Source organism: Aythya marila, assembly GCF_965140915.1.
Source record: "Aythya marila genome assembly, chromosome: 1".
Classification (NCBI taxonomy): domain Eukaryota; kingdom Metazoa; phylum Chordata; class Aves; order Anseriformes; family Anatidae; genus Aythya; species Aythya marila.
Window position 1 is genome coordinate 90,801,038 of NC_139042.1, and position 27,584 is coordinate 90,828,621.

Below are 27,584 nucleotides of genomic sequence, written 5' to 3' on the forward strand. Positions count from 1 at the left end.
GAAATGACAAGTAGAAGGATGTCATTCAGGCAGTTCTTGATCCCCATTTTCATCTTGCTTTACTGATGCAATTCTGTAATTTGTGAAGCTTTACCATTCTCTTATGCAGTTAAGGAGATTAAAAAAAAATATTCTGAAACCACACACATGGTAATTGTATAAAATGTATTTTGTTTCCTCTGTGTGAAATCAAGAAATTAAACAGGAGCAAATCAGGAAAGTATCGCCATCATCAGGTATCATCCCTGGCATGATGGTGAGATGTCCATTGACCCTAGTCATAGTAAGAGAAGAAGCCAAGTCTTGGGGAGAGAATCAGAAAAGACTGTATCATTCTGTCCATGTGTATCTGTAGATGCTGCAAACGGGTGGCTCTGGGTGGCTGTGAAAGTCTTTTAATAAGAGGGAGCCAGTGGAGCGTGGCTGTTTAGACTTATGGAGGGCCAGTGCTGCATTTGGTGGCAGAGGCAGGTAAGATTGTGGAGTAGCTTAGGAGATTTCTTGCTGTCCAGTGTAATTTTAATTCTTTCAGCAGAAAGATAATGCTTTTGTTTTCAGAACTATTTTAGCCAAACACTGTTTTATTTGCATCAAGCCATATAGGTGATTCTGATTGCTCTGAAAACCTACATATACCGTTGGGGCAAACAAGCCCCTTATTCAGGGTGGATTGGCAAATGCTGTGTCTGCCACTCAGTATGCCGCAGGATTTTCCAGAACCTAGGCACAAGGATCATCTGATAGGCAAGTAATGTAAAATTGCTAGGTTTTGGAGAGTAAAGTTGATTGAAACAGTGCTAGCTTGATTTGATAAGTAATGAAATACTGGGCAAAAGGATGGAGGTAGGCTACCAGGAACCACTTTTGTAGGAGTTATTGAGACACTTGCCTGGGTATTGTTTTCGGTGTCTGAATATGATTTCTCAGTTTTGTGTTTAAGAGAATTTTCTGTGGTTGACAAGGTGATGTTATGAATGGAGTTGAGAATGAAGAACGAACAAGGGTTTTGCATGCTGTGAAAAAAGAAGTTTCTATATGTTTAAACTCCAGCAGTTCCAGAGGTTTAAGAATTTCAGTGGTGAACTTCTGGATTTGAAAAGCTTAATAATAAGCTCCTAATCAGAAGATTGTCTGCTGAATTCTGTTGTGCTTAAGAGTGATTTCAAAGTATTCATTTCATTTTGGTATTTTGTAGCCCTAGATTAGTTTTAATGGATTTTTAAGGCTCGTTGTAAGTGGCATGTGGCAGAAGTTCTTAGATGCTTAATTTAACTTTCCTGTTCCAGTAAATTTGGATTCCTTTCAACATTTTCCCTGTATTCCTAGTATTCATAAAGTTCACATTTGTGAAAATCTTACTACTTGCAAAGCCAGTTTTATTTAGAGATCTCTAATATTTAAAGATCTGATTTGTCCTTCTTATTATCTCTATGTTTTAAATGAGAATTTTTAATTTTTTCCTGGGAAGCCTTTAGATTATGGGCTTATTTTAAAAAGGACACTTTAACTGAAAAGGGGTAATTCACTTTAATTTAAAAAATGTGAGTTGACTCTAATGTTTAAAAAGAACAGTGATTCATAGAATATTTTTTCTCCTGTCAAAAATTATCTTACCCTTATATTTACTTATTTATTTATTTTGCTCAGCAGAGGTCAGGTTTCAGAAGGGGATTTATTTATTTATCATTCATTTATTTTGCTCAGCAGATTCACTTTTTTCCCCCTTTTCCTTATTCTATAGTAAGTTTTGTAATATGAGAAGTTTGCACTCACCTCCTATAGTTAAAAACTTTATTTAGAGGAGAAGTTGCTTGTTTTTAAAATTAGTAAGCTGTGTGGCTTTTCGGAAACTTTCATAATTTGGTTTCTAGCATGTTTTTTATGTGCAAGATTCTTGTTAGGAGAATGCTTGATTAGGGATCTTTCATGTGGGTTCTGGCAAAAACGAAAAACAAAACAAAGAAAATTGTTGAATCCTTTTTTTTTCTCCCAGTTTTTCTGTCCATCGTTTGCAGCAGAGCTTGTGTTCTTGTGGAGCAGATGTTAATGTAGTTGTGAACAGGGCTGAAATAAACTTTCACATCTGGAACTTGAGCACTTGTTACGTACTGAAATTGTGCATGAACAACAGCTTCTAGGTGTCTAGCTTTTTTAAGACGGAAAGGGATACTGCAGGCCTAATGGATCCCTCTGTGATTTGCTGTTGGCAACATTTTCAGCACAACACTGAGAATCGTAGTATTTTGTCTTCAAGAAGTTAAGTGCAGTGGCTGGTAGCAGCAGAATGCTGTTACCCTAGAAAGAAAGGACTGTAATTGGAGATTTGACTAGCTACCAGTATGTCATGGTTCAGAAAGACCTGTGAAGTGAGAAACAGAGGGAAGAATCACAGAATATCTTGAGTTGGAAGGGACCCACAAGGATCATCACATCCAACTCCTGGCTCCACACAGGACCACCCCCAAAATCAGCCCCTGTGTCTAAGAGCATTGTCCAAATGCTTCTTGAACTCTATCAGGCTTGGTGCCATGACCACATTCCTGGGGAGGCCGTCCCAGTGCCTGACCACCTCTGGGTGCAGACCCTTTCCCTAACCCCCAGCCTGACCCTCCCCTGTTGCTTTAAGGATGGATCCCTGGAACAGGTTTCTGAACCCCGAAGTAGGATTGGGCACTTCAGACACTCTAGAGGAGAGCTGTAACGTGTTACTTCTTCCTCCGTAAGAGTAATATGACCTTTCTTAGAATGAAGGTCTTACCTTCTTACTGTGTGTATATGAAATGTGCTTCATCAGGCCGTGATTTCTGAGTACTCGCTTTTAGTTGTAGCATGAGGCTGGAACTAATTTCAGTGATTTCAATTGTTACCGTGAGAAGCTGCTGAATTTTATTGAAGTGTGCAAGAGGTTGAAAAGAACTTGATTTACAAACATCAGGACTCTAAGGATAACTAGCAGAATATAATGGAGCAAAAACTCCTTTAATCTATGATTTTTTTTTCCCTGTATTAAATAGAGTGCTAGTACTTCTGGGCAAGATGCTTTAAAGCAGCAGCATTAGTGGAACCTAGCGTCCTGTGCCTCCTAATTTCTCTCTTCCACTGATAAGTGCATGCTTTGTCAGTCAGGTCTGAACACAGTGCATACCTTTGTTTGACCTCTCCCATTTTTCAGTGCTGTTTAGCTCTGTTCCTGTGCCTCTGGCTGGGGATCAGGGCTGCGAATCCTCTGTCCATAGTTAGGAGCAAGAATAAAACTGGAGCTGTACACCTTTTTGCTGCACTTGCATAAAGAGTGGGTTTGGTTGGTGATTGTAAGGCTTTTTTTTTTTTTCCCTCCGGTCTTCTGTTGTTTCTTTAGCATTGTATTTAGTGTTCTTTTCATCCCGTTGTTTTATCCATATTCCCTGTATAAATGACTACAGTAGTTACTTTTTAAAAATAGTGGGTTGTAAGAATTTCTCATTTTTCTAAGTCTTGCGTTGTACGGTGCTGTTGACTTGATTATTTGCAATATGCTTTAACCTTTTAAAATTTGGGTAGTGGCTGCTTAAATTAAGACTTTTTTTTTCCTTTCATGTAGGTGTGGTGTATTACGAAAGTGTTTTATTGTTTGTATGTGTTTCCCTGTTTGGGAAAGCAAAATCATCCCCGTGTTCAAAAGCTAATTACACTTTTCTGTCATAAAATTATTAATGATACCCAGGAAAAGGTGAATCTGGGAGGAGGGGGTTTTCTGTTACTGTGAGCATATAGTGCCCAGCTTAGTTACAGAACGTGAGTGAAATATGGTTACTCTTAATGTTCTTAATCTTATGTTTGGGCTGTGGTCCTATACTTCAGTTCGTACTGATGCAGGGAGGGAGTTGTATTCCTAAGTTCTGAAAGCCTTAGCCTGATGGTGTCAATTTTTAAATGGTTTTATTCAGCTAAATTGCATGTAAGCATTTATGCTTTTGGCATGTTGGTAACAATGGGCGAATATTCTCCTAATTTTTTTCCTACCCTGGGCATCCAAATGAATCCCAGTTTAGAGCACCAGCACTAGAAGCTGGCTTTTCAAGGGAGTTCTGGTTTGAGAGGCACAGTATAGGCATGGTTCATACCAACTAGGTGTGTAAAAACAGTGGCTGGGGATATCCGAAGAGGGATGAGTGCAGAGGTGGGTGCAGGTTGCTGTGGGTCAGATCCGTGCTGTCCTGAGTGGAGCAATGTGGAGCATGAGGAGGGCAGGAGCAGCACCACTGGGGGTGTTTGGTCCCCCGTGGAAAGCACATGGGAGTATCCTGCTGGGGGATGTTATAGGCAGAAAAACTCCAAGCTAGTTAGAAAGAACAGGCCATCTCTGTTCTTGTATCCAACCCAAACCAATGGATTTGAGCAATGATACTGATCAGCACTCAAGAAGATCAGCAAAAGAGCTGCAAGGTCCCAGAGTTTTGGTAGTAAGCTATGTTGGGAAGGAAAAACATACCAGAAGAAAACAGCATGTGCTTTATATTGGAGGATTTGGGTAAAAACATTAAAATGGCAAATATACTCCTGCTCCAAATGTGGTGGTGTATGGGTTACCCTTAATGATAAGCATCTTTATTAGCCTGTTTGTTTCTACCCACAGGCAGAATCTTGTAAATGCAATCAAAAATATCTAGGGTTGCAGTAATTAAGAAAGATTGAAGATCACTAGGGTACAGAACGTAACTACAGGAGATGAAGGAGGTCTGGGTGTATCCTCTGTGTGTCTTGTCATTAAATATATTTTCTTATTTTGCTTAAGCCTTTATACTTCCAACTTACGGACATGAGCTTGCAGGACAGGCATTGAAGGATGATAAAATTTCAGGACATACATAGTTCATCCGTGATACCTTCAGGAAATTAACCTGCACAGCAAGTACATACAGTTCTTGCTGTCTTAATCTGTTTAGTGTCTGTAATTTTTCAAAGCAGAGGTTGTCGTCTTTTGTTGTTTGGAAAATGCATACTCTGTAGAAACCATTCTCAAATCTTACCAAGCAAATAGTAGAAAAATGAAACTGTAACTGCAGTGAATCATTATTTAAAGTAGTCCATTTTTGATGGTGCCTAGTGCAGTGATCGTACAAGAACATAAGGCCTGTTTGCATTCTAGTCTGATGTTGCCATATGCCTGTTAGCCAAAGGGCAAGATGTATCAACAAGAATTTTCAGTCAGAAAGAAGGTAGGAATGGCTATTTGAGAAGTGCATTGCTGTGTAGTACTAGTATTCTTCAAAACAGAGCTGTTCTAGAGCTGGTTTTCAGCTTAGTCTGTTTTAGTAGATGTTGAATAAAATGTAAGCTTTTTTTTTTTTTTTTTACTTGCTTTTGTTTCTCCAGCTACTGAATGAAAGGGCATGTGAAATTGATTTCTCTTTGTATGTCCCTCTGTACCAGTTCTTTAGAAATTACAGGACATCAGGGAGCATGGTAAATGAGCTACATGATTAAATTTTTAAATCTTAGAGCAGCTTTGTCCAGGAAGAAAATCCCAAAATTTCAAATGATTCCTTTTGTTACAGGATTCTTTAAAATATTGCTTGATTTACATTTGTATGATTAATAATAAATACACTTTGGGGTTGACGTCTCATAAAACAAAATTATAATCTCAAGGAATGCATTACCCACAACAGGGTACTTACTGTGGCAATGTTACTTTTATTAAACCATTTATCATTTTAATGTTGTGTATTCTGACTCTTAAGGTTTTCTATCTTTTTCTTCAAAAAAAAAAAAAAAAGCAACAAAACAAATTCAATACTTATTTTTCTTTTCTACAGCATTATCTGCATACCAGAGGTACTACAGTTTACAATCTGACTACTGGAAGGTCTGTATATGCTGCTTTTTTTTTCTTAAACATAATGTTGTAAATGATTGAATTTCTTAAACAGATTAGTTTCAGTATGTTTGGAATATCTACCTGCAATTACTTTTTGGCATATTAATTGGGTCTTAATGGAAATGTTCATCTATGTGTACAATTCATTATAAATCTAAGTGGAAATAAATCTTCACGCCATTTGCTGAAATGACAGATCAGTTAACTTGACACATTTTAGATTTTCTTTTTATTACCCATTACTTCATTTTTTTCTTATGTATCCAATATCTGTGTTTGCATATGAATGTTGAGAGAATCTTAACCACCTGAAAGCTGCTGTGCGGGTGTTGAACTTACAGTAGGAAAAACGTTTTCAGGTTGTGTGTTATTTTCATAAATGTCCCTTTCAGTGTCTTAGAGAATGTTTTTAGGTAAGAAGGGAGGAAAAACCTGCTAGTACAGATATGTCTCTAAGTCCATGTAAAGGTATTAGGACTTTAAATAAAATTTAAAAATTTCTTAGTGATACTGTGGAAAATAGGTAACGTTGCTGTCTTGTCACATGGAATAATTTGAAGCTTGTTATTGAGTCACAAGTGCAGGAGAGCACATAACACAGTTGTGTGGTCTTTAGCAGTTGTGTGGTCTTTAGCAGATGTTCTTAAGTACATATTTCAAATAAGGACGGCTCGCTCTGGAAGAACATGAATACAGTGTATATGTCAGCATTAGGAAAACAACATTTTCAATGTTCTTTACGTTTTTTATAGAGACTAAGTATTTTCTGAAAAATCCTTTGACATCCTTTCCCTTCTGGGAGGGTGGGAAGAGAAACGTAGGGTAAATAATGGGTAGAAGAGTGAGCCAGCGTGTGTTTCCATGCGTATGGAAGAGGGGTCCAGTCAGAGGATCCTAGAGAAATTGTTCATGTGGTCTTGTGATTGCCCCACTCCACTCGAAATTGGTCAAGATCCGTTTCTGGACTGGCGTATTTTGGAGTCAAAGTGGTTTATTTTCAGAAATAATTGTTCTGTTTTAAACAAGTACAACAAAATTAGTATTCATATCTTCTTCTTAAATGCTCTGGGAGAGTTAAAGATTGTTGTAAATGAATGTTGGAATCTATCAGCTAATTAAATGTCTATTGTAATTGTTTCTATTGTTTGTACTCTTCCCATGTTAAGCATTTCAGAATATTTTGTGTCTTGAATTATTTTGTCTGGCTTCTATTCTTATGGCTTGCTATTAAGAGAGGTGATAGATGATGAGTAAATTATTTTCCTAACATAAGTGTGCCGGGTGAGGTATGTGAATGTATATATTTTATAGGCATGGAGTGCTTTCATATGGCTCATAACGTCTGCAAATAAAAGAAATACAAATGCTGATTGTTTTGCAGTTCCATTTCAAGAGCAAGGATGGTAGTAAAATGTGTGATATGCGCTTGATTTGTTGAAAGCAGCAATTTCTGTTTGTATTCAGCGTGCTAATACTCTAAGGTACTTGTTTGTAGCCCAAGAGTTTGACCATGCTGAGATAATCTCAAACAATTCCAGTTGCAAGCATGTGAGCATTGTCTTGATTTGACAAAAGAGTATTTTTACTTCTACAAAAAGACAGCATCATCACTTCAAGTTGGCCTCAAGCAGAAAGGATACTATGTTTTTTGATCTCGCTATGAGTTTCTTTACTGATATGTAGTCCTGAATTTGGTAGTTTTTCATTTTTACTTTATCAGAATTATTTTGGAGATTTTCTTGGTTTTTATCTGCATGAAAAAGAGCCTGAAAGGGACTAAAACCATTTTTCAGTTAAAACTTTTTTTTTTTTTTTTCTGAAAGTGCTGAAAGCCACAGGCTAACCATAATTCTTGATGGGTGATGAAGTTAGTCTGGAGTTAGCAGTGGGAAGCTGCCTGGGTTCGACCTGGAGAAAGATGTTTTCCCTCTTCCCACCTCCATCCCCTTTGCACCGAGAGGATTTGTTTCTTGTTGTCCTTAATGTCTTGTACCTGTAAGAATGATAAGTGTATTTTTGATCACTCCATGGTATGCTCTTCTTATAGACTTTTTAATTAACTTTTACAGAGATATGCAAATGCTTAAAAAAAAAAAAACAAACTTGGATTTCCTTGGTTCGCTGCATTTTTTATTTTTTTTAAGATTCTCTATTAGTTTTTTTTAGCTCAATTCTTTCAAGGTTAGGTGTTGTCAATTAAGCTGTTGGAATTTCTGATGGTAAAGAAAAGAGGAGAGAGAAGGGTGTGAAGAAAAGGTGGTGTTTGTGAGCTATGAGGAGAGCTGTGTGAAAGAACTGAGAAATGCATGGAGATTGCTGAATCACATGAATGTTATTATATAAGCCAGGTTTGGAACCACACAGGATCAGTCTTATGTTCCGCAGCTATTTGAATATCTGAACTTATTTAGTGTATTGCACTGCACGTTGCTATGGTTGAAGTAAGTGACCTGTATCTTTGCTTCATAAGTAGAAAATTTGTAGAAGGGTTGTGAGAGATTTTAGCTTGCTTTGGGTGTACTTTGGCCTCCTTACGTAGTGTTTTTAGACTTTGCTACTTTGGGTTTTCACTGTTGCATCAGGTTGGTAAGTGATCGTTCCTTTGATGGATTGTTCGTTATATGGATTCGTTCTGCAATTTATCCTTTTTCTTTTTTTTTCTTTCAAGAAGGAAAAAACATTTTTCATAGATTTTTCTAATGCTCTGATTTTTATTTTTTACCAGGTGTTTTTCTGTCTTTTCAGAATTCAGAGTATGGGCTGTTTTGTTGTTAATTCAGGAAGCAGTTTGTTGATCCTATGGAACAAACTAAGAAAGTTCAGAAAATATATTCTGATACAAGTTATAGTTGAAGAAGTGAAGGGATGAAAAACTGGGAAGGTGCCGTATTTTGCCATTTATCAGATCAATATTCCCTCCAGTCTGATAAAACATTTTGAAGAAGTGGTGTCTGAATGCAGAGTTTTGAAAGAGCTGGGTTGCATTATACCACGTACTCCTTAACAGGCCACTTTTATCAGTGATCTCTTTGGGCACCCACAGGGCAGTGTAAAATGTCCTACAAAATTACTGTGTTGTTTTTTTTTTTTTTGTTTGCAGTTTTTGTTCTGCACAGGCACTGTGGTGTCTTAACTCTGCATTAAAAAAAAAAAAAAGTATTTGACTTGAAATCTGGCAAAGTAAATATCTCAACTTGAATAGAAGCTGAGATAACTTAATAGAGCTCTTCAAGTACTTTTGTCAGTGTTTTTTTCTTACTTGTCTATGCTAAAATAAATGTGCCTTCTGTGCAGTGTACTTCATTCGGATTTCTTTTTAAAACTCCCGTGTCAAAATTTTTGGGGGAGGTGAGGAGGACTGTGGGGGATGAACAGATAGGAAGGGCAGTTCAGGAGAGGGAGACAACAACTCGAACTCCAGTTTGTGGATTTTGATGCAGCTGAGAAAAAAAAAAAAAAGATACCAAGTGTAAGTGTCTGCCATGGTTATCAGTTTTGACATATTCTGAGGAGGAAGGATTAGAGGCTCAGCAAGGAGCAAGATATTCCTGATTTTATCCAAACGTCATGGCAGAAATCTGGCACCTGGAAAAAGTTATTTTAGTCATCTCATGTGGTTGTATTATAATGTAGTCGATCATACTGAACTCTTCTATACAGCATCTGGGTACTGGTAGGGGCTATCCTAACACAAATTTCAGTATGTGATAGAGCGACCATGCGAGCACAAAAAATATGTGCCTCTGTTGCATTGCCCTGGTTGCTTGAGGCAGAGGAAACCTTCACAGAAAGAAACCCCACACAGATGCGGGACTGTGAAAGATTTCAGTGCTCACTAGATGGTTCCAAGGAGGGGTTTGTAGAAGAACCTGGCTGTCCTCTGCTTCCCTGAGATCTCCTCTGCTTTGACATGGTGCTGTTACTGCAGCTCTCTTTTGGTTTGATAATCGTGTTTAAAGTATGTTTACGTGGCCTTCTGCAGGTAGGTGTGTGTTCACGTGTTGTTAGTTAGCCATCGCGTACCTGTCATCGTTACAACACAAATGGTAAATAAACAAAACTTTTTGGTGCGGGTACCTACTAGGTTGAGCTCCGCAGGTAGCTGCAGGCTGCCAGTGTGGGCAAACAATGTACCTGACAAATAGGATCTTACCTGCAGGAAGCTCCTGCGTGCTGCTTCTCTGCAGTGTTCCCATAAGCTGTCTATTACTACTATCTCCGTAGCTGGGGAATGCGTGTATGTCTTTTTAGACAGGATTCTAATCAAATCCAAGGGACTGTGGACAAGTTGTGAGAAGGCACTGCTGTCACACGTGCTTCTGAGTGTGTTTATTCATCACAAAGGACAATCGTGGAGTCACGGAATAGTTTGGGTTGGATGGGACCTTTAAGATCATCAGATCCAAACCCTGCCATGAAACTGAAGGGAGGGAAGTAAGTCCCATAGGTGTTTTGTGGCAAGGTCAGGTATCAATCAGCCTTGTTCTGGAAAGCAACCATCAGGTACTCCCTGCCAGTGGTTGCTGGATATTAGGACTCCTGTCTAAATTTGCAAGTTTACCTCAGGTTGCTATCCTGCGTGCATGGCCTTCTTGATGTTTATCTCTTAAAATAAATGATGGTTAGAAACCTGATTTTGGCAATATTTGCAAATAACAATTTCCTCTTTACTTTTTCAGTCCTTCGAAAACTGAGGAGAACCTAAAACAATGCAGAGGTTCAAAAATAAAGCACTAAAATTTTGTTTAGGAAACCCAGGAAAATGAGACTTTGTGTAACTGCGTGATTGTCATGGAATAAGGATCTGATCCCAGTCTGTGCTGAGTTGTTGGCTTATTGCAGAAAGCAATTTTTACAGTGGTCTTTGATATGTAGCCCCACAGTGTAATTTAGTACCAGTTAATTTTTTACAGTGCTGTTTTATAATTAAACCTATGTAGAAATGTTACAAAGGGTGTTTTATCAACCTTATGGCTAAAACACTTTTAATTAGTAGCAAGGCTTTTTTTCCCCTAAAGAAATGAAAGTAAGACCATACATGTTTGTTTTTAAATTGGACCTGCTGCTTGTCTTAAATATTCCTGTATGACTTCCCATCTCTATACATTTTCCATTTTGATAGGCCAAATGTCTTTTTTTGGTATGTTTTCTTAATGCTGTAAAATGGGAAAACAATTGCAAATACTTTCATGCTTTAATTTTGGATGTTTTGCCATCTCTTTTTCTCCAGACTGTAAGTCCATTTCCCCCTTTATAATAGTTGGACAAAAAGCAATTACTAGACATACTGATAACAACAAATAAGAGAACATTTTGCACCTTAGAGAGTCTGTTATAAGACAGAGCAATTTTCCATTTCATTGACTCACAACTGTTTTATTTTCTACAGTAACCTCAAAATACCAAGCACCATTTTAAGGTAGAATTCATCAAAACTTCCATTATTTTTTTTTAATTGGCTATAAATGCTTAGTTTAATTGAAACAGTACAGTGGTATAGGATCAACAGGAATTGCTGGAGCAGACAGATTTCTGAAATGAAAGTTGGAGAAGGCAGTAGTAATATGATCTGTGAATGCTGCTTTTTATGCCTTTAGTTTTTTTCTCCTTTTTTTCTCCAGAAAGTGATTTTTTTTTAATGGAATGGGTATCCCATGTAAGGAGAACGGTCTTAACAAGCTTCCCCATAAGAGTCCCAAGAGAACACAACTTTAAAATGACACACAAAGCCTTTAATATAAATGATTGCCCTGTAGCAACACAAGACATGTACAGGAGAAGCAGAAAAACAGAAACAGTCCCTTTGATCAGAGGAGATGTAATCAAAGAAGCACTTAGAAGAAGACTTAATCAGGAAAGCAAGTTTCAAAAATCCTCAGTGAAGGGGAAATTACTGAACTTCGGGGCATTGCAGAAAGAGCGGAAAGACAGGGTTGCTTGACAAAGATGGGTAAGATGAAAAACCTGCAATTCAGAATATGTTTTAAAATAAAAATAGAAATTCCAGAGAAAATAGAGAATCAGCAAGTGAAAAATAACCAAAATTAATAAAGTTAGTGTCTCCCTTCTCAGAGTTGTTTTGTTAATATCTTATAAATGGTCTACATCTTCAAATGTCTTCTGTACTTCTTTCTGAAAATGTAAGTGTCATCAGGGCAATACAGGGAATTCATTGATGACCAAAGACAGGTCATCATAATGGAGATAAAAAGAAAGGATAGGTATTTTCAGGAGACTACTTCGTGGACAGCAAAGTAGTCTGGAAATACAACCTGAATATGGTGACATCATAATGGCAATACAGGGTGGTAAGCTATTAGTCCCATTTTAAAAAAAAAAAAAAAAAAAAAGGGGGGGGGGTCCTGAGGAGGGGAGAAGGAAAAAAAAAAAGCAAGACTTCGAGTGCAGTTAAGCAAATAACATGAAGAGGAAAGTGTGGCTAGAGGAAGAATCAGAGAGAGTGGGAGAATGAAAATTGTAGCCTTGATGAGAATTTGAATACAAAGAAAATGAGAAAAGTAAAAACATATACTAAGGGTACAAGCATATGTGGAGAATGGAGGAAAGTGTATATATAGAAGAATACAGGAGGGGATTGTGGGAGGTCTGTAATGAGATTTTTGCCAGCTTTCCCCCCAACAGCAAGCCCTGTGTCATAAATTCACCATGTACAGTGGGAGGGACTTAAAAAAAAAAAAAAAAAAAAAAAACAAATCCAAGGAGGGCAATAACTGTTCAGGTAAAGGGGAGCACTGTATATCACTTTCTATCAAAGGACCAGGATGTCTTGTTATTTTGAGCAAGGCAAGCAGTGTAGTGTGTGAAGCACTGGCAATCACTGGGCAAGCTAGTTAAGTAGAAAAATAAAAATTCATTAACTCGAGAGTGGCAGAAATTAACTTAGTGGGACTTCAGCTAGTAAAAATTAACCCTCTGGGCTGAACTTGCTGGAAAGTACGTGGCAAGGGGTTGAATGCGTTAAGATGACAGACGCTTCTTTCATGAACAAAGTGATGAAGATTTTTAATGTACGTGCCTGTTTCTGCAGCTGTTGACAAGAAATTTCTGTCACATGAGAAAGGGGCTTTACAGGAAACAAGGAAAGAAGTATCTAGCAAGTGCAAAAGTATTTTACTGATCACGGAATCACAGGATCATCCAGGTTGGAAGATACCTCCAAGATCACAGAGTCCAACCTCTGACCTAACACTAACAGTCCTCCACTAAACCATATCCCTAAGCTCTACATCTAAACGTCTTTTAAAGACTTCCAGGGATGGTGACTCCACCACTTCCCTGGGCAGCCTGTTCCAGTGCCTCACAACCCTTTCAGTGAAGAAGTTCTTCCTAACATCCAACCTAAAACTCCTCTGGCGCAACTTAAGCCCATTCCCCCTCGTCCTGTCACCAGGCACGTGGGAGAACAGACCAACCCCCACCTCGCTACAGCCTCCTTTAAGGTACCTGTAGAGAGCGATAAGGTCGCCCCTGAGCCTCCTCTTCTCCAGGCTGAACAAGCCCAGCTCCCTCAGCCGTTCCTCGTAGGACTTGTTCTCCAGGCCCCTCACCAGCTTCGTCGCCCTTCTCTGGACTCGCTTGAGCACCTCAATGTCCTTCTTGTAGCAAGGGGCCCAAAACTGAACACAGTACTCGAGGTGCGGCCTCACCAGAGCCGAGTACAGGGGGATGATCACTTCCCTAGCCCTGCTGGTCACACTGCTTGTACGAGCCAGGATGCTGTGACTGGCGTATGCTTTGTTGGGTTGGAAACTGACTGGGTAGCTGGGCCCAAAGAGTTGTGAATGGAGTCAAATCCAGTTGGAGGCCGGTCACTAGTGGTGTCTCCCAGGGCTCCGAACTGGGGCCAGTCCTCTTTAATATCTTCATCGATGATCTGGACAAGGGGATCAAGTGCACCCTCAGTAAGTTTGCAGATGAAATTATGGTATGAGGTATGCTGAATTGAAAGACTACATTTATAAACTGTGCACCATATAATCTCTGTCTTATGTCAAAATACTACATGTAGATACTCAAAATACTAGATTTCTTTGGTGACACTGTAAATCGGGTTATTTCAGCATCCCATGGGTGTAATCATTTACTTTGATGGCTCTAAGATTTTAGACTGGGATTCTTAAATGCAAACTGAGTTTATGAAGGCTAACTAGAATTCTGTCTTAAGGGTAGAAAGAATTATGTGTATGCTTCCAAAATATTTCAGAGAAAATGATGAATAAATAAGGAGAATCTCTGGAATGCTGGAAAGGTAATGATGGTTTTATTACCAATAATGTATTGTCATCTATAAAATAAACAGAAAATAGAGCCAATGAATACGTGTATTTGGGTTTCAGGAAAAAAATCTTTTAATATTGAATGCTAAAAATAAAGGTTATCTCTTGTAAAGCAGAGTTGAGAGAAGTGTATGTATTTTTTCATAAAACGTGTTGTTAAATGAATGACACCTAGAAAGATTAAAGAGAAAATGTGTTGCATTTCATGCTGTTAATTAGAGACTAAAGCACAACTGATCACTATTTTAGAAAAGATGATACATTTATCTAGATACTTCTTAAGTGGTAATGCATCTTAGGAGTTACGTCTTTGGGGGGTGTTTTTTCTCTTTTATAGTGGGTTTGTGTGAAATTGCCCCTCTGCTAGCAAAAACATTGAATTCTCAGATAGTTCCATGCCAGAGAAAGAAGTGGACACTATTTTTTCACTGTTGTTAATGCAGACAAATAATGGGGCATGTCCAATTTTGTGTAAAGTAAAATTGTACAAGGCCCTGATAATTAACACACATATTAACTGGTTTATGCAACTGGAATGACGAGCACGCATGTTGCCTCAGCTTGAAAGGAATCAAGAGTAGGTGTAAAATCTGAAAAAGAATGAGATCAGCCAATTTAACTAATAAATTTTGACACGTTACTTTTGACCTCCAGATAAATCTGATAAATTGCCCCGTCATTCAATACTAAGGAATCCTCCTTTGCACATACAAACCATTTACCTGTTTGGGTCACAACAAATATTAGTTCCTTCATGTGGAGCATGTATGTTGCTATTTCTTTGAAATATTTTGCCTTTGCACAAAATAATAATAAAGAAATTATTTCCAGACCTGCAGTTCTGAATTTTTGTAATGCATATTCATTTATTAAATCACTCATCCTTTTTAATCAAGGGATCTATGAGAACTGATGAAACTCTAGCAAATCTGTAACTTTCTTGGAATGTTGATGGTGGAAGAGGAGTGAGAAACTTTGCTTGAGTCAGGAGAGGGAGAAGACAAAATGGTATCTCAGAGTAAACCCTGTTCCTCCTACCCCCAACATGGTATCTGTTTCCAAATGATATTCATAACATTTTTCTAATGTTGATGCTTCACTCTGGAAATTCATTAGGAATGCAGTTACCCTCTGCATGTGTGATCCGTGTCTAGAAGTGCAAATATTCTGGGTGGAAATGATGTAAGTACCATCAGGGTTGATGGGAAAGTACTCTCAGTAAAGCTTTTCATGCATATGTTGAATTTTCCTATCACAGAACTTTTCCTTTGTGCATAAAAAAAAGCTGTCATCCTTCATCTACTGATAGTTAGAATAATAGCATGCTTCCTTTCTCCAGTCCCTGTGATGAGAATGTAGGATGCTAAAATACAAGGCATACTGTAGTGTGGCAGTGAAGAAACTCATCAATTTTGATTGCTTGGAGAGAGGCATATTTAACAGAGTAGAACAGTTCTGACTTGAATGGAGGACAAATCTTCCGTAGGCGAGGAAATTATTTGACTGTTAACTGTATTGACAATGGCTGTGATGCTTGCCATTTCCAAAGTATCCTGTTGCTTGCAGATACCACGGAAATGGTACAATTCCTTCATTTTCCATGTGATTGCTTTTAAGTTGCGTAGAAAAGGTAAAAACAAAACACACCACATTTCTTACTCGTGTTTTGTAGATTCGTGTTTGATCATAAGCTCTAAGTAGATACAAGGGCTCAGTAACGAATGACATTTGGTTTCTTTGGAAATTAACCTTTAAAACTTTTATTCATTTTTCTCTAAGAGATGAAATATTTCCTTAGTTTTAAAAACTTTTATTTTGCAAAGTTGTTGTTTCTTAATTTGCCCTCTCCAGGACTGATATTTCAGTTCTGATTTTTCTTATACGGCTGCTGAAAGGGTTCTGCTGCGTTTGATACAACATTACCTTGGTGGTATTTCTGCCCCTTGGTTTCCTCCTTTTCCCAGGGATACAGCCCCAGTGTTCTCTCTTCTTTGGGGGTGAGGGAGGAGTGATGGAAGTGCAGGGGAATCTAGTGCAATAGATGGAGAAGGTAACAGGTGGGAGGATGGGGAGATGCAGAGCTTGGGGTCTCTTCCTCAAAGAGCCTGTGAGTAGCTTAGGTGAGGCTTATTAGCCCATCCTTTGAAGAAAAGGCAAGTCATCTGAAATGGTTTTAGAGTTGTTGGATTGCGACTGTGCTCCACTTTGTGAAGCAGCTTTACAAGGATTAATATTTAGAGAAGAAACAGAAATCAGTTCTGCCTCTGGTGTTTACTTGCATGAAGGTTCAGCAAGAATTACTCTCTCGTGTCTGATTGCCTTCATGGAGTGTCTCAAGTGAGATCAATGCCGAAACTGCTGAGATGAAAACTTATCTTCTGAGTGCTCTCCTTGAAGGGAGGGCCAGGTATTGAGAAGTTCATGGAGATTCAAAAGCTGGAACACAGCAACAGAAAGCAAAACAAGACCTTTGAGTCTAGATATTTTCAAGCAAAAGTATTTTAAACTGTATGCTGAGAATGTCTGCGGCCTTCTAGAAAACTTGATCATCTGTTCTTAATGTAGCTTGCAAAGTTATAGTAAGCAGATAGGGGTTTGTTGGTATTCAGAAGAACCTGGGAAAACATTAGACTGTCAACCGTACCACATTTCTGGGCTGCTGTATTCAAATGATTTGCATTTAATTCCTAAGTGTCATTTTGCTTTGTACAACTGATTGGTCACTGCATTATTTTTTTCATCTAATTTGCCAGAGGAGTAAGACTGAGAGGTCCAACATCCCAGGTATGGGAGAAATAGCTGTCAGTTAGGGATCTTCTGCTCTGTTTTCTTCTCTCCCAGCCCTTTCTTTTTGCTACAAGACTAGAAGGTTCCTCAGTTAAATTTTATCTGGTAATACCAGGCAAAATGAATGTTCCTGGCTCCCTCTTTCAGTCTTTCTTTCTTGGTTAGATTTTTAGTTAGTGTTTTTTCTGTCTGTGTAGGCCTATCACATAGGGAATTATTCTAGCTGTTTCTCTCTAAATTCTCATGGTCATCAGAAAGACAGCAGTAAAACTGTAGTAACAGATACAGTTGCTACACCAATACTGCTGAACGTGTTTTTTAAAGGATTTGAGGTTTTTGTTGGCTTTTTTCTTTTCTTCTTCTCCCCTCCCAGGCAGGGGAATTGGGATCCACTTCATAAATTTATCTGTTGGGCTCTGGTTCTTGTGACCAGAAACAAATCCATTGCCAGCTATCTTAAAGACGTAATCAGAACTTTGTGAACTCTTTTTGAAACTAAGCAAGCTGAAAAACTTGGTTCCTATCCTGGTAAAAAGTGGAGAAGGCCAGATGGATCAAACAGCATCCAGTAAAGTGTTTTGTTTTGTTTTGTTTTTTTGTCTTGTCTGTCCATTGTCTGCACAAAACAAAAGGGGGAGGGGGCAGTCATTTTTGCAGTGAACTTGATCTTTATTTTTGGAAAAGAAAGAGGAACATAAACTGATTATCATTCCTAATTACCCTTTTCATTAGAACTAAGGGAAGGAATTCTGTGGTGGTTGCAACGAAAGGGGAATCTCTTCAAACAGGACTGGTGCTGATGGTGATGTTTTCTGTTCTGTTTTCAACTGATCTGCTGCAGGAAATACATTATTACTGCATCTTCTGGAAGTTCTCATATCACTGGTTTTATAGAAAGTTTCATCAGTTTTGCGGACTGCTGCAGACTTGCAGCGTTTTAATGATTTCAAAAAGCAGCTGGACAAATTCAGGGAAGAAAAATCCATTAAGAGCAATTAAATATGAAGACATTTTGTCTGGCTTTAGAAACCTCTGAACCACAAATCACTGGAGGTTGGGAGGGTATTCTTGGGAAGGGAAGGCTTAAAGCAATAATAGAAAATGAATGAAGTTACTCTTAGCAGTAACTCAGCAACATTTTAAAAGTTAAATGTTACTGCTGGATTGTTTTTTTTTAAAGCCACCCCCTCACCCCACAAGATCACCTACTTAGAGTTATGTTTCCATTTGGTGACATACTCTTCACATTTTGGAGAGCAAGGATGATTTTCTGGTGAAATGCAATCACAGGATGATGTCTAGAACAGAATTACTCTGTGGAGCTATACAAAAATTTCAGCACACTTTATCCCATCCTTTCTCAGAAATACATAAAAATATAATAACATAAATGAAATCATCCATCCAGTTCATAATGGAGCATTATAACTCTGTCTCAATTCTGTTTCTGATCTCAAAATTTAGGCAAACAGAGCCCTCTGTCTGTCTGAAGCTTGTGAATAAGCTTGGAAGAAAAGGTCCTTTTGAAAGCACTTCCATTTCACTATTTTCAGACAATATATATTTCAGAGAAATGTCAGCCTTTTGCTTTCTAAAGTTTCTTCCTTGTGCGTAGATGTCAAAAGCATTCAAAAGTGTTCCTTAGGAGTCTCTCCTGGATCATGATGGCTATAGCACTGGATTTTATAGAAAGAGGACATACAGTTACTTCTTGCTGGAGAATATTTCTGAGCTGGGCTTTGAGGAAAGAGAAGACTGAAGCGAAACAGATGCTGAATGTCATTTCTGAGATCAAGATAAACCTGGGTGACAAATAGTTTTGAACTGAGAATGAGGATCAAGAGCAGCCTTGGAAAAATAATGCAAAATAAAAATGCCTCTAAAAAAACCACACATGATATTTTGGATTTTTTTAAATGCTATTTTTCAGTGTTTTTGATAATTGTGGTATTTGACACAGATACGCAACTTCAAATTCATGTGACATCTTTCCATGTTCCCTGTCCACTAACCTCTCTAAACATTCATTTTATCTCTTCTTGGGATTCTAGGGTTGTTTTTTTTATTCTTATTTTTTTTTCTCTCCAGTCTTAACAGCATGTAACTACAAACTAGGAGATGTATCTTGAGATACTTTTGTTTCAGGCTCAGGGGGAAAGTGCCAGGGATATGACTTTCCCTTGTTCTTTGGCTGGAACACAGTGAATCACTGAGGTATTGGAGCACTGTCTTGAAGCACTGCTCGTGGTAACTCATTTATTAGCTAAAACAAAGTAGCTGGCAGTTTTGTAATTGTTGGGAAGAATGTGATCTGCCACGTTGACAAAGGAGTACTTTGTCCTAAGTTGAACAAAATCTTCTGTCTCCGTGTTGTGTCGGTCAAGTGTGAGATGAGCAGCAATTCGCTGGACTGGGCTATCGAACCCAGAAGCATGGTCCTTCTGGGTCAGGTTGGTAGACTTCACGTTTAGGAATGGTGAGTGACCGTGTACAAGAATCTGAGGCACAGAACTCTGAACGGAGGTGAATTACACAAAATACTCATGAAGTCCTAAAGCGAAGTTAAACAAAATTCTTGGTATAGTAACTCCCACTTCATTTAAATGTAAGTAAGTCAATTAGGACCTTCTACCTTATTCCTTTCACCCCATGCACGTCACATAGGCAGAGTTTTCTAATTGATAGGGCTTGGGTAGGCAAGGGAGGCTGAAACAGTGTGTTAGGCTGAGGATGCCCTTTACTTTACTGAACAGGATCTGAATTTTCGACATGATAAATCTATTTATTGGAGGCCAATCTTAGTGAAGGCACTAACAGGTTTAAAAATGATTGAGTGGTATAGCTAGCATTCTGTGAAATCATAAGAGAAGTTGAGAAGTGCAATCTATCTACCCACTGATGCAGAATAAGGTATTTAATTACCATGTTAACCAACAAAATATGGCATGGACTTCCTAAAGCAGAATTTCTGTGGATGTTTTTGCTTAAGAAGAGGATCAAGTATAATGCCGAGAGCATGTTAAAAATAACGCGTTCCACAAGACTTCTTGTCTTAAAAGTGTCCATAAGGCATCAAATACAAGCTAGACATTCCAGCAAATGAGCTCTTAATTCTCCCTTTCTTCATGGCAGAAACTGATCTGGAAAAGACTTGTTTAGGGTTCCTGTCTGTGATTTTTGCTGTCTGTGAGATCAAGCCTTTCAGTGCCCTTTGTCTGTCTCCAAGGAGTTAATTTTATTTGACAGAACGGGATAGTTCAGTTGGAAGGGGCCTTCAGAAATCACCTAATCCAACTGCCTGAGCACTTCAGGCCTAACTAAAAGCACATTACTGAGGGCATTGTCCACATGTCTTGTGAACAGTGACCCGGCACGGGGCATCGGCCATCTCTCTAGGAAGCCCATTCCGGTGTTTGACCACCCTCACAGTAAATACTTTTTTCCTTGTGTTTGCTCAGATCCTCCCCTGGGCCATTTCATCACCCAGCATAGCATGAACCTGTTCAACTCACAGCTGGACAATCTGTCTGGAAGGATGCTGTGAGGGATGGTATCAAAGGCCTTAGTAAAATTTGGGAAGATCATGTCCACCAACTTCCCTTCATCCACTACATGGGTGAGCTTGTTTTAGAAGGAGTTCAAATTACTAAGGCAGGACTTTCCCTTCATGAGCCCATGTTGGCTATTCCTGATAACAGCTTTATTCTTTAAATGCCTTTCAGTGGCACCCAAGATAATCTTCTCTGTAACCTTTTCAGGTACTGAGGTTAGACTAGCAGGTTGCTGGCTTCCTGGGTCTTCTCTGGTGCCCTTCTTGTAGATAGATCAGTTTAACATTGGTAGTGCACTGATGGTGGGAATTCTTCCTAGCAGACCAGTACTAAACCCTTAATTACTTCACGTAATCTTCACGTTGTAGTGTTCGTTCTCCTGTACATTTGAGAGAGGCTTCTTCCTAGGCTAAGAAATGTACAGTCTTTTAAGTGCATTGATAACTTCCAGATCGAATATTTATGCCTGTCCGTGTTGAGATCTACTAACCACAAGCCATGATTGTATAGATTAATGAAGCTGTCCACATCATTCTCTTCATGCAATAGAAGTATCTTTGTCTCTCTGTGGGTGCTAATTTACTTCATTTTTGATACCTGCAATTAGAGAATGATTTTGTTTATGGAAATCCCATTGTAGTAGATAATTGGACCTTAAGAGAATGTGTAAATAAAATAAATTAAGTTTTCCTTGAGAATGTTACTTTTAAGTTAGAAGGTCAGCAGATACTGCATACATTGGAGAGGAATCACTTTTTCAAAAAAAGATGAAAAGTGGCATACAGAATATAGATTTAAGCAGTCCTTCGTGTTCTCTGAAGTAATAGAAAATTGTTGTCTATTGTATCTTTAAGGGGGAAAATATCCTTTGATCTTGATTAAATCTAATTGACGTACATTAGACAGTGTCTTACAGAGGAGTTTAGGGCTGGCATTAAACATTTTTTATGACTTTGAAGTGAAAGTGAATATCAGTATTCCAAAATAGAAAGTAAATCTTAGATACTGAATGCTGGAATTTCAGAAGTACCAAAACAAAACAAAAAAGCATTGGTTACAGAGAATTATGATAGCAGATGGGATTTCATGGGGTATGCTGAGGTTTTTAAATGGAAGGAGTATTTAAAACTATTTATATACACTTAACTCATGTATACATCACTGATGATGTTCAAGAAACAGACCTCTGAGTTATCAGAAGAAGTAAAGAGTATGAGGAAAAGTTAGAGGCTAAACAAAATATTCAATTTAATCAAGAATAATATAGAAGACTGTACTGGAAAGCATGCTATTATATAAAAGGTAAGTATAGTTCATCTTGACATTTTGCTAGAATCTAATCATCCTCCTCTCAAACAGAGAACAGCAGAATGAAATTTCAGACAAATGATAAAAGCGTATCCGAGAACTATTTGCAGAGGAGACAGGAAGGAGGATGAATCAACATGCATGATGTATAGGGGTTAGAAAGGGATTCTGCAGACTTTTAGTACAAGAGTAAGGGGGTATCCGTGCACACTGAGGAGAAGCTATTATAGCGTAAAATTAATTTGTGGAACTCAACTTAGCAAGGTATCTTTAAATAAGAGCTCCCTAGAGTCATATAAAAGGATGTCAAATTAATGCAGAGGAGGAGAAAATCCCCATAATAAAAAATTGGTTAATTGGCCCTCTTCTGTCCTTTCTTCCCTTTTCCTTCAGGCTATCGGGTAACTATGTAAGTAATCAAGTTTAGCAATAAACTGCCCCAGAAGAAAAGATTTTAAAGCTAACAACTTTGAGAGGTTTCCCGTAAGTTATCCTCGTAGGAGAAGGTAGTCAGAATTAAGAAAGACTAGTGGAGTCCTTCTTCAAGACAGTTGTGATGTTCCTGTTAGCAGCTTTTCAGAGTTGATTTTCCAGAAGGTAAATGATTGGAAGTAATTTAAGCAGTATCAGACACAGCAGCGGTGATGTAACAGTAAGAAGAGGGATTAGTTGAGGGAAAGAAGGCTGAGTTCTGGAGGAAATGAAGAAAGAGCTAAGTAGTGCAGCAAAGAATTAGCAAAGGAGATAACGGAGAGTGAAGGAAGTGTGCTATCATTTGACTTGTTTGTATTTTTTTTGTTGTTGTTTGTTTTGTCCTCAGAAATTGAAGGCTCTTAAACTCACTAGCATATATATTCACCGAGTAGGCTGAAAATTTACTGATGTACGGTTTTCTGTCGAGAAATGATGATTTGATGGAATTGAAGTATTCTGTGGGAATGGTTGGTGGGCTGCCCAGCTGCTTTGCCTGGCTCTTGGCTGCTGGCCATCTTGTCTGCTCCCCCAGCTGCCTGTCATGCGGGCCTGCTGGCTCGTCTGTTGGATCCTATTTTAAGTATTTGTACATTCTAACAAATAAAACGGCAAATCACCAATTAGAACACCAATTAACGATTACTATTAAACCATCTACTGTCTTAATTAGAAAATCATTTTCAGTAATAATTGATTGATACCTAACTAGCAACCATTAATCAATGATCTTACATTTCATTGCTTAAAATAATTAAATCTTAAAAATTACACCTTCTTATTTTACTATTTGATATATTAATACATAAAATATCTATCCAAAACATGCTATCCACTTAAATTTTCCATTCTTAAATGTCAGTGACTCATGTAAAAAAAAAAAAAAAGAGTCAAAGTTGAAACAAGGAGTGAAATTTTATTCGTAAAGCTGATACTCAGAATTTTGTTCCAAGTGTGGGATTTTGTTCAGTTTGCAGTTTATAGAACAAACTGTTTTTAACTAGAGCTAACGAAGCCTGGGTAATGACAGGCTTGTGTCTGCTGTCCTTTAGCACCTCCTGTCCTTCCTTTTCCCATGTCTCTTTGTAAGCACACATGAGCTGGAATTCCTCTGGTTGTCCCGGTGAAGCATCCCGAATGACATCTTGTCCCCATCGACATCTTTGCTGGGCAAGATAAGCACACACTTGCTCTAAATTTGTGCTGATGGGCTAAGTCTGTCTTCCCAAAGAAGGGAAACTGAATTCTGACTGCTTTCTAAAAGCACACCTTGCTTTGGAGGCTCTTTTCTGTGTCCAGCAACTATTTTCCGTGACATTCCCCAAACCTTTCACCTTTGGGTCATCTTGGTTTCGATGACATTCATTCGAAGGCAGCTAATAGGTGCAAGAGTTATTCAGCTGGAAATAAGAACATACAAGTAGCAACTGTATTCTTAGTGAATTTGGTTTAAAAAAAAAAATCAAATTTAAAATTTCCCGTTAAAGTGTATTCTGCTCAGCGCAGTGTGACTTAAGATTCAAGTGAGCAACCATGGACAATTCTGTGGCTGTTTTCCTTTGCTGGTTTTTTACCGGTTTCCATGCATGTATTTGTATCACTTTGTAGTCATTCCTGCCTCGTGAGATTCAGTTTGTCCACTCCCATTTTATGTGGAGTGCCTCAGGTAGAGCAGCTGTATAATTAATGATTTTCAGTGTTTTTTTTTTTTCCCCAACACAGTAGTGATTCTCCAGCAGTGAGAAGCTGACAGGGAAATAATGGTGCTACTTGTAAGCTCAGTGGGACTCCTACCTTTGCTGGAAAAGGGTAGAAAAAATGGCAAATGAAGAACGCAAAATTCCATGCTAGTTGTTCTGTTTGAAATGTTTTGAAGATGATGGGTAGAAATAGTGATGATCTTGTACCATATAAAAGGGAATAAAACATTGTAGAAATACTGTTCAAATGTCATCTTCAAAAAAAAAAAAAAAAAAAAAGGTGTTGCAGTAATACATGAATAAGTGTTACTTTCAGAATCACCAAATATTTGAGGCTGGCAGGGACCCCTGGAGGCCCCCTGCTCCAAGCCCTGCCCAAGCAGGGCCACCCAGCGCAGGCTGCCCAGGGCCAGGCCCAGGCGGAGATCCCCAAGGAGGAGCCCCCACAGCTCTCTGGGCAGCCTGTGCCAGGGCTCCTCACCCGCACAGCACAGAAGTGCTGCCTGCTGCTCAGGGGGAGCCTCCTGGGCTCCACTTTGTGCCCGCTGCCTCTTGTACTGGCACTGGGCACCACTGAAAAGGGCCTGGCTCCGTCCTCTTTGCACCCTCCGTTCACGTATTTATGGACATTGATGACATCCCCCTGGAGCCTCCTCTGAACAGCCCCAGCTCTCTCAGCCTCTCCCCACAGGAGAGGTGCTTCAGTCCCTCCATCATCTTTGTGGTGGCCCTGCATTGCGCTCTCTCCAGTATGACCATGGCTATCTTGTACTGGGGAGTCCAAGGGTGGTCTCACCAGGGCTGAGCAGAGGGGAAGGATCACCTCCCTCCACCTGCTGGCAATACTTTGCCCAACGCAGCCCAGGATACTGTTGAGATACATTCTAAGACTTAGAGAAAAAAAAAATAAATGTTGTTATTACTATTTTCTTCTTAAGAATCAGAAGTGCTTTTCTGTGGAAGAACTGTTCGGCTACCAGTTGTTGGTCATGGTTCCCGAAACAAAGATTGGCAGCTGAACTTACTGATTCATGAAACTTGGTTTTATTACCCTTGAATGAAGTATTTAGTCTGTCATACTTCTTGTGTGTGGACCATTTCCTTAACTGGTGAAGTGTATAGCTGGAGATGCTAAGGAATGGACAAAAAAAAAAAAAAAAAAAAGACAATAACCCTTGAGTCGTGATGATGGTTTACTTAAAATACTCATTAAGCTCAGGTTTTACACAAGTAACTTGGCACTTGTGTTTGAGTTTCTCATGCAATGTGTAGTTCTTGATTCAAGGTTACTTAAAGCTCACTTTTATGTAAATCAGTGGCAACCTTTTATTTAATTTTTGAAAACCCTCTGTGGTTGCCTTGTCTTTAATATTTGGAAAAAAAATTAGTATTTTTATTGAAATAGGGAAGATAGTTTGGCCACCTTTCTTCTACAGGTGTTGGGTGTATTTTAGCAGTACTTACTCTGAAAAGATAAACTTAGAGATGAGATGAAAATTCCTTTGTAGTTGTTTACCAAGATGCTAAATGAATTAATTTGTTACAAATGCCAGACTATATTTGTCACAGGAATAATGATGTTTATATATTAATTGCTTTCATGTTGCAGCTGAGTTGAGCAGGCTCGTGCCCATTAACAGTTTCAGACTGTTGTGATCATTGCTCAGTAAGCAGGGTCTTGCCAGATATATCTTACACAGGTGTAATTTAAAGATCCTGTATAAACGTAATGAATTTCAAGGTACTAAAAAATTTCTTAAAGGCCTTGAATAAGTGGAAGCTAATGCTACTCATTTGTAATGCACCACTTGCAGGGATCCTAGTGCTTTTGCAGATGCTGGGAATACGGAGAACCTGTAGATAGGTAGCTCTCATTTATATTTGTACAAACACGAAAAAAGAAATCATTTGAACCCTCCCCTCTTCCTCCCAAATAGTTTGCAACTGCTAGAGCTTGTCAGCTCCCACAGGGCCATCGCTGTTCATGCGTGAGAGCCTGAGTGGAATTTTTATGCAGTAGGTGCTCTCCGGGGAACTGTTAGTATACACTGAGTAGTGTCAGGAGGAAATATTAGGGACAAGAGTGTCAAAACTTCATCTTTATTTATTTATTTAGTAAATAAATAAGCATTCTTATATTTGAACAGAGATGTTTTGCTTTGAACACGTTGCTGACACACCCTGTGGCCCCAGGACATAGGCCCAGCTGTCCAGCCCCCTTGTTGTCCCAGTTAGGTTTTCTGAGGTGCTGTGGGCCGGGCTCGACCGGGATTTGAAGTGGCCTTTGGAGTCCTGCTGGAGGCAATTTTAATGTGTCATCAAAGGCTTTGATTCCTGGCAATAGTAAGGGAATGGAAAGTAGTGACTGGTCTCATGAAGGGTGCTGACCTTCATCTCTTTCAGCACTCTTCCTTCATACTGCCACCAACTCTGTGGGGAGTTTCTTGCTCCAGTTATGCTTTTTATTTATTTTAGTATGGTAGGATGTACTCTTGAGTTTTGTCTAAATATTGCCAACTTTCTAATAATCACGGGATTATTTTAACTATGTTTGGCCCTGCTCCTTACAGTCATGAAGAAGAAATGGTGTATTTGCTTACATGTATTAGTGGTCAAGGATTTGCATGGAGAAGGCCGGTATAGGCCAGCTGTGATGTTATTTCATATTTTTATCCATCTTCTACTGAACCACAACACTTGATTTCTCTCATGTCAAATATTTGTATGCTGCTGAGGAGGTAATAAGGAAGCATTGCTTTTAAATTTATTTATTTATTTTTTTTTAAATGCAGGTTTACTGCATAAATCTTTTATCTAGGATTTCACTCTTCCTGTATGAACGCTCAGTGTAGGTTTGATAAGCATTTTATTGGTACTAGTGTAGGTTCAGAGAGCTTTTACATGTCACTTGTGTTCTACTTTTTCACTCACAGTAATGCATTTCTTTGGGGGGGGGGGGGGGGGGGTGCTGCACAGTGAACCTGACTGGGAAACTGATCCAGTTAAAAATAATCCTGTTTTATCCAGATATTAATAACTTGGATCAGTTCTGGCATCCAGTTGACTGTAGTACCCTACAAATGATAGTATTGGCAAAGATGAGGGGTGCTGCTGGACAGGGGCTGTTACTAAATCTGCAGTGCTATGAAGCTGTGGCAAAAGCCTTCCTCTTTGTTTGTCAGCTGGAGGACCCTGCCTGGAGGCTGACCATGGGCTCTTTGGCCTCTTTTTCTATTTTCTTTCTAGATGTGTTGCTGTTCTCTTGCAAACATAACTTCCTTGTATACTCTAGTATTTAGAAAATGCAATTTTGGAGTTGATAACTGGGTCTCAACTTCTGGTGGCAGATTAAGGCCATTACTGGTGCAAATATCTTCACCCCGATACGGCAGCTATACATTTCTAGACTCAATCTGATACGGAAGTTTTAAAGTCTGAATGTGAGTAACTTGTTACACAGGATGGGTGTATTTTTCTGAGACTGTATTTTTAGGTTGAGTGTTACTACGGTGGTCTGATTCAGCCATCCTTCTGCTGGAGGCACTGGCTACGTGCTTGAAGATGGAGAAAAAGGCTTGATTGTGAATTTGGCCTGGAGAGCAGAGCACAT

The 27,584-nt window shown here is 38.8% G+C and overlaps 1 protein-coding gene across 15 annotated transcripts in view; it reads left to right on the forward strand.

Moving 5' to 3' along the window:
• The window catches only part of KDM6A (lysine demethylase 6A), a 152,639-nt gene that overhangs the window by 39,600 nt on the left and 85,455 nt on the right, over positions 1-27,584 (forward strand). For all 15 annotated transcript variants that reach the window (XR_014316996.1, XM_082754203.1, XM_082754210.1 and 12 more), the window contains exon 4: positions 5,799-5,848. Coding sequence is in view for 14 of the 15 variants with exons in the window: in XM_082754203.1 (XP_082610329.1) it covers positions 5,799-5,848 (50 nt within the window). In the remaining variant the exon portion in view is untranslated. The remainder of the gene's footprint in view (positions 1-5,798; positions 5,849-27,584) is intronic.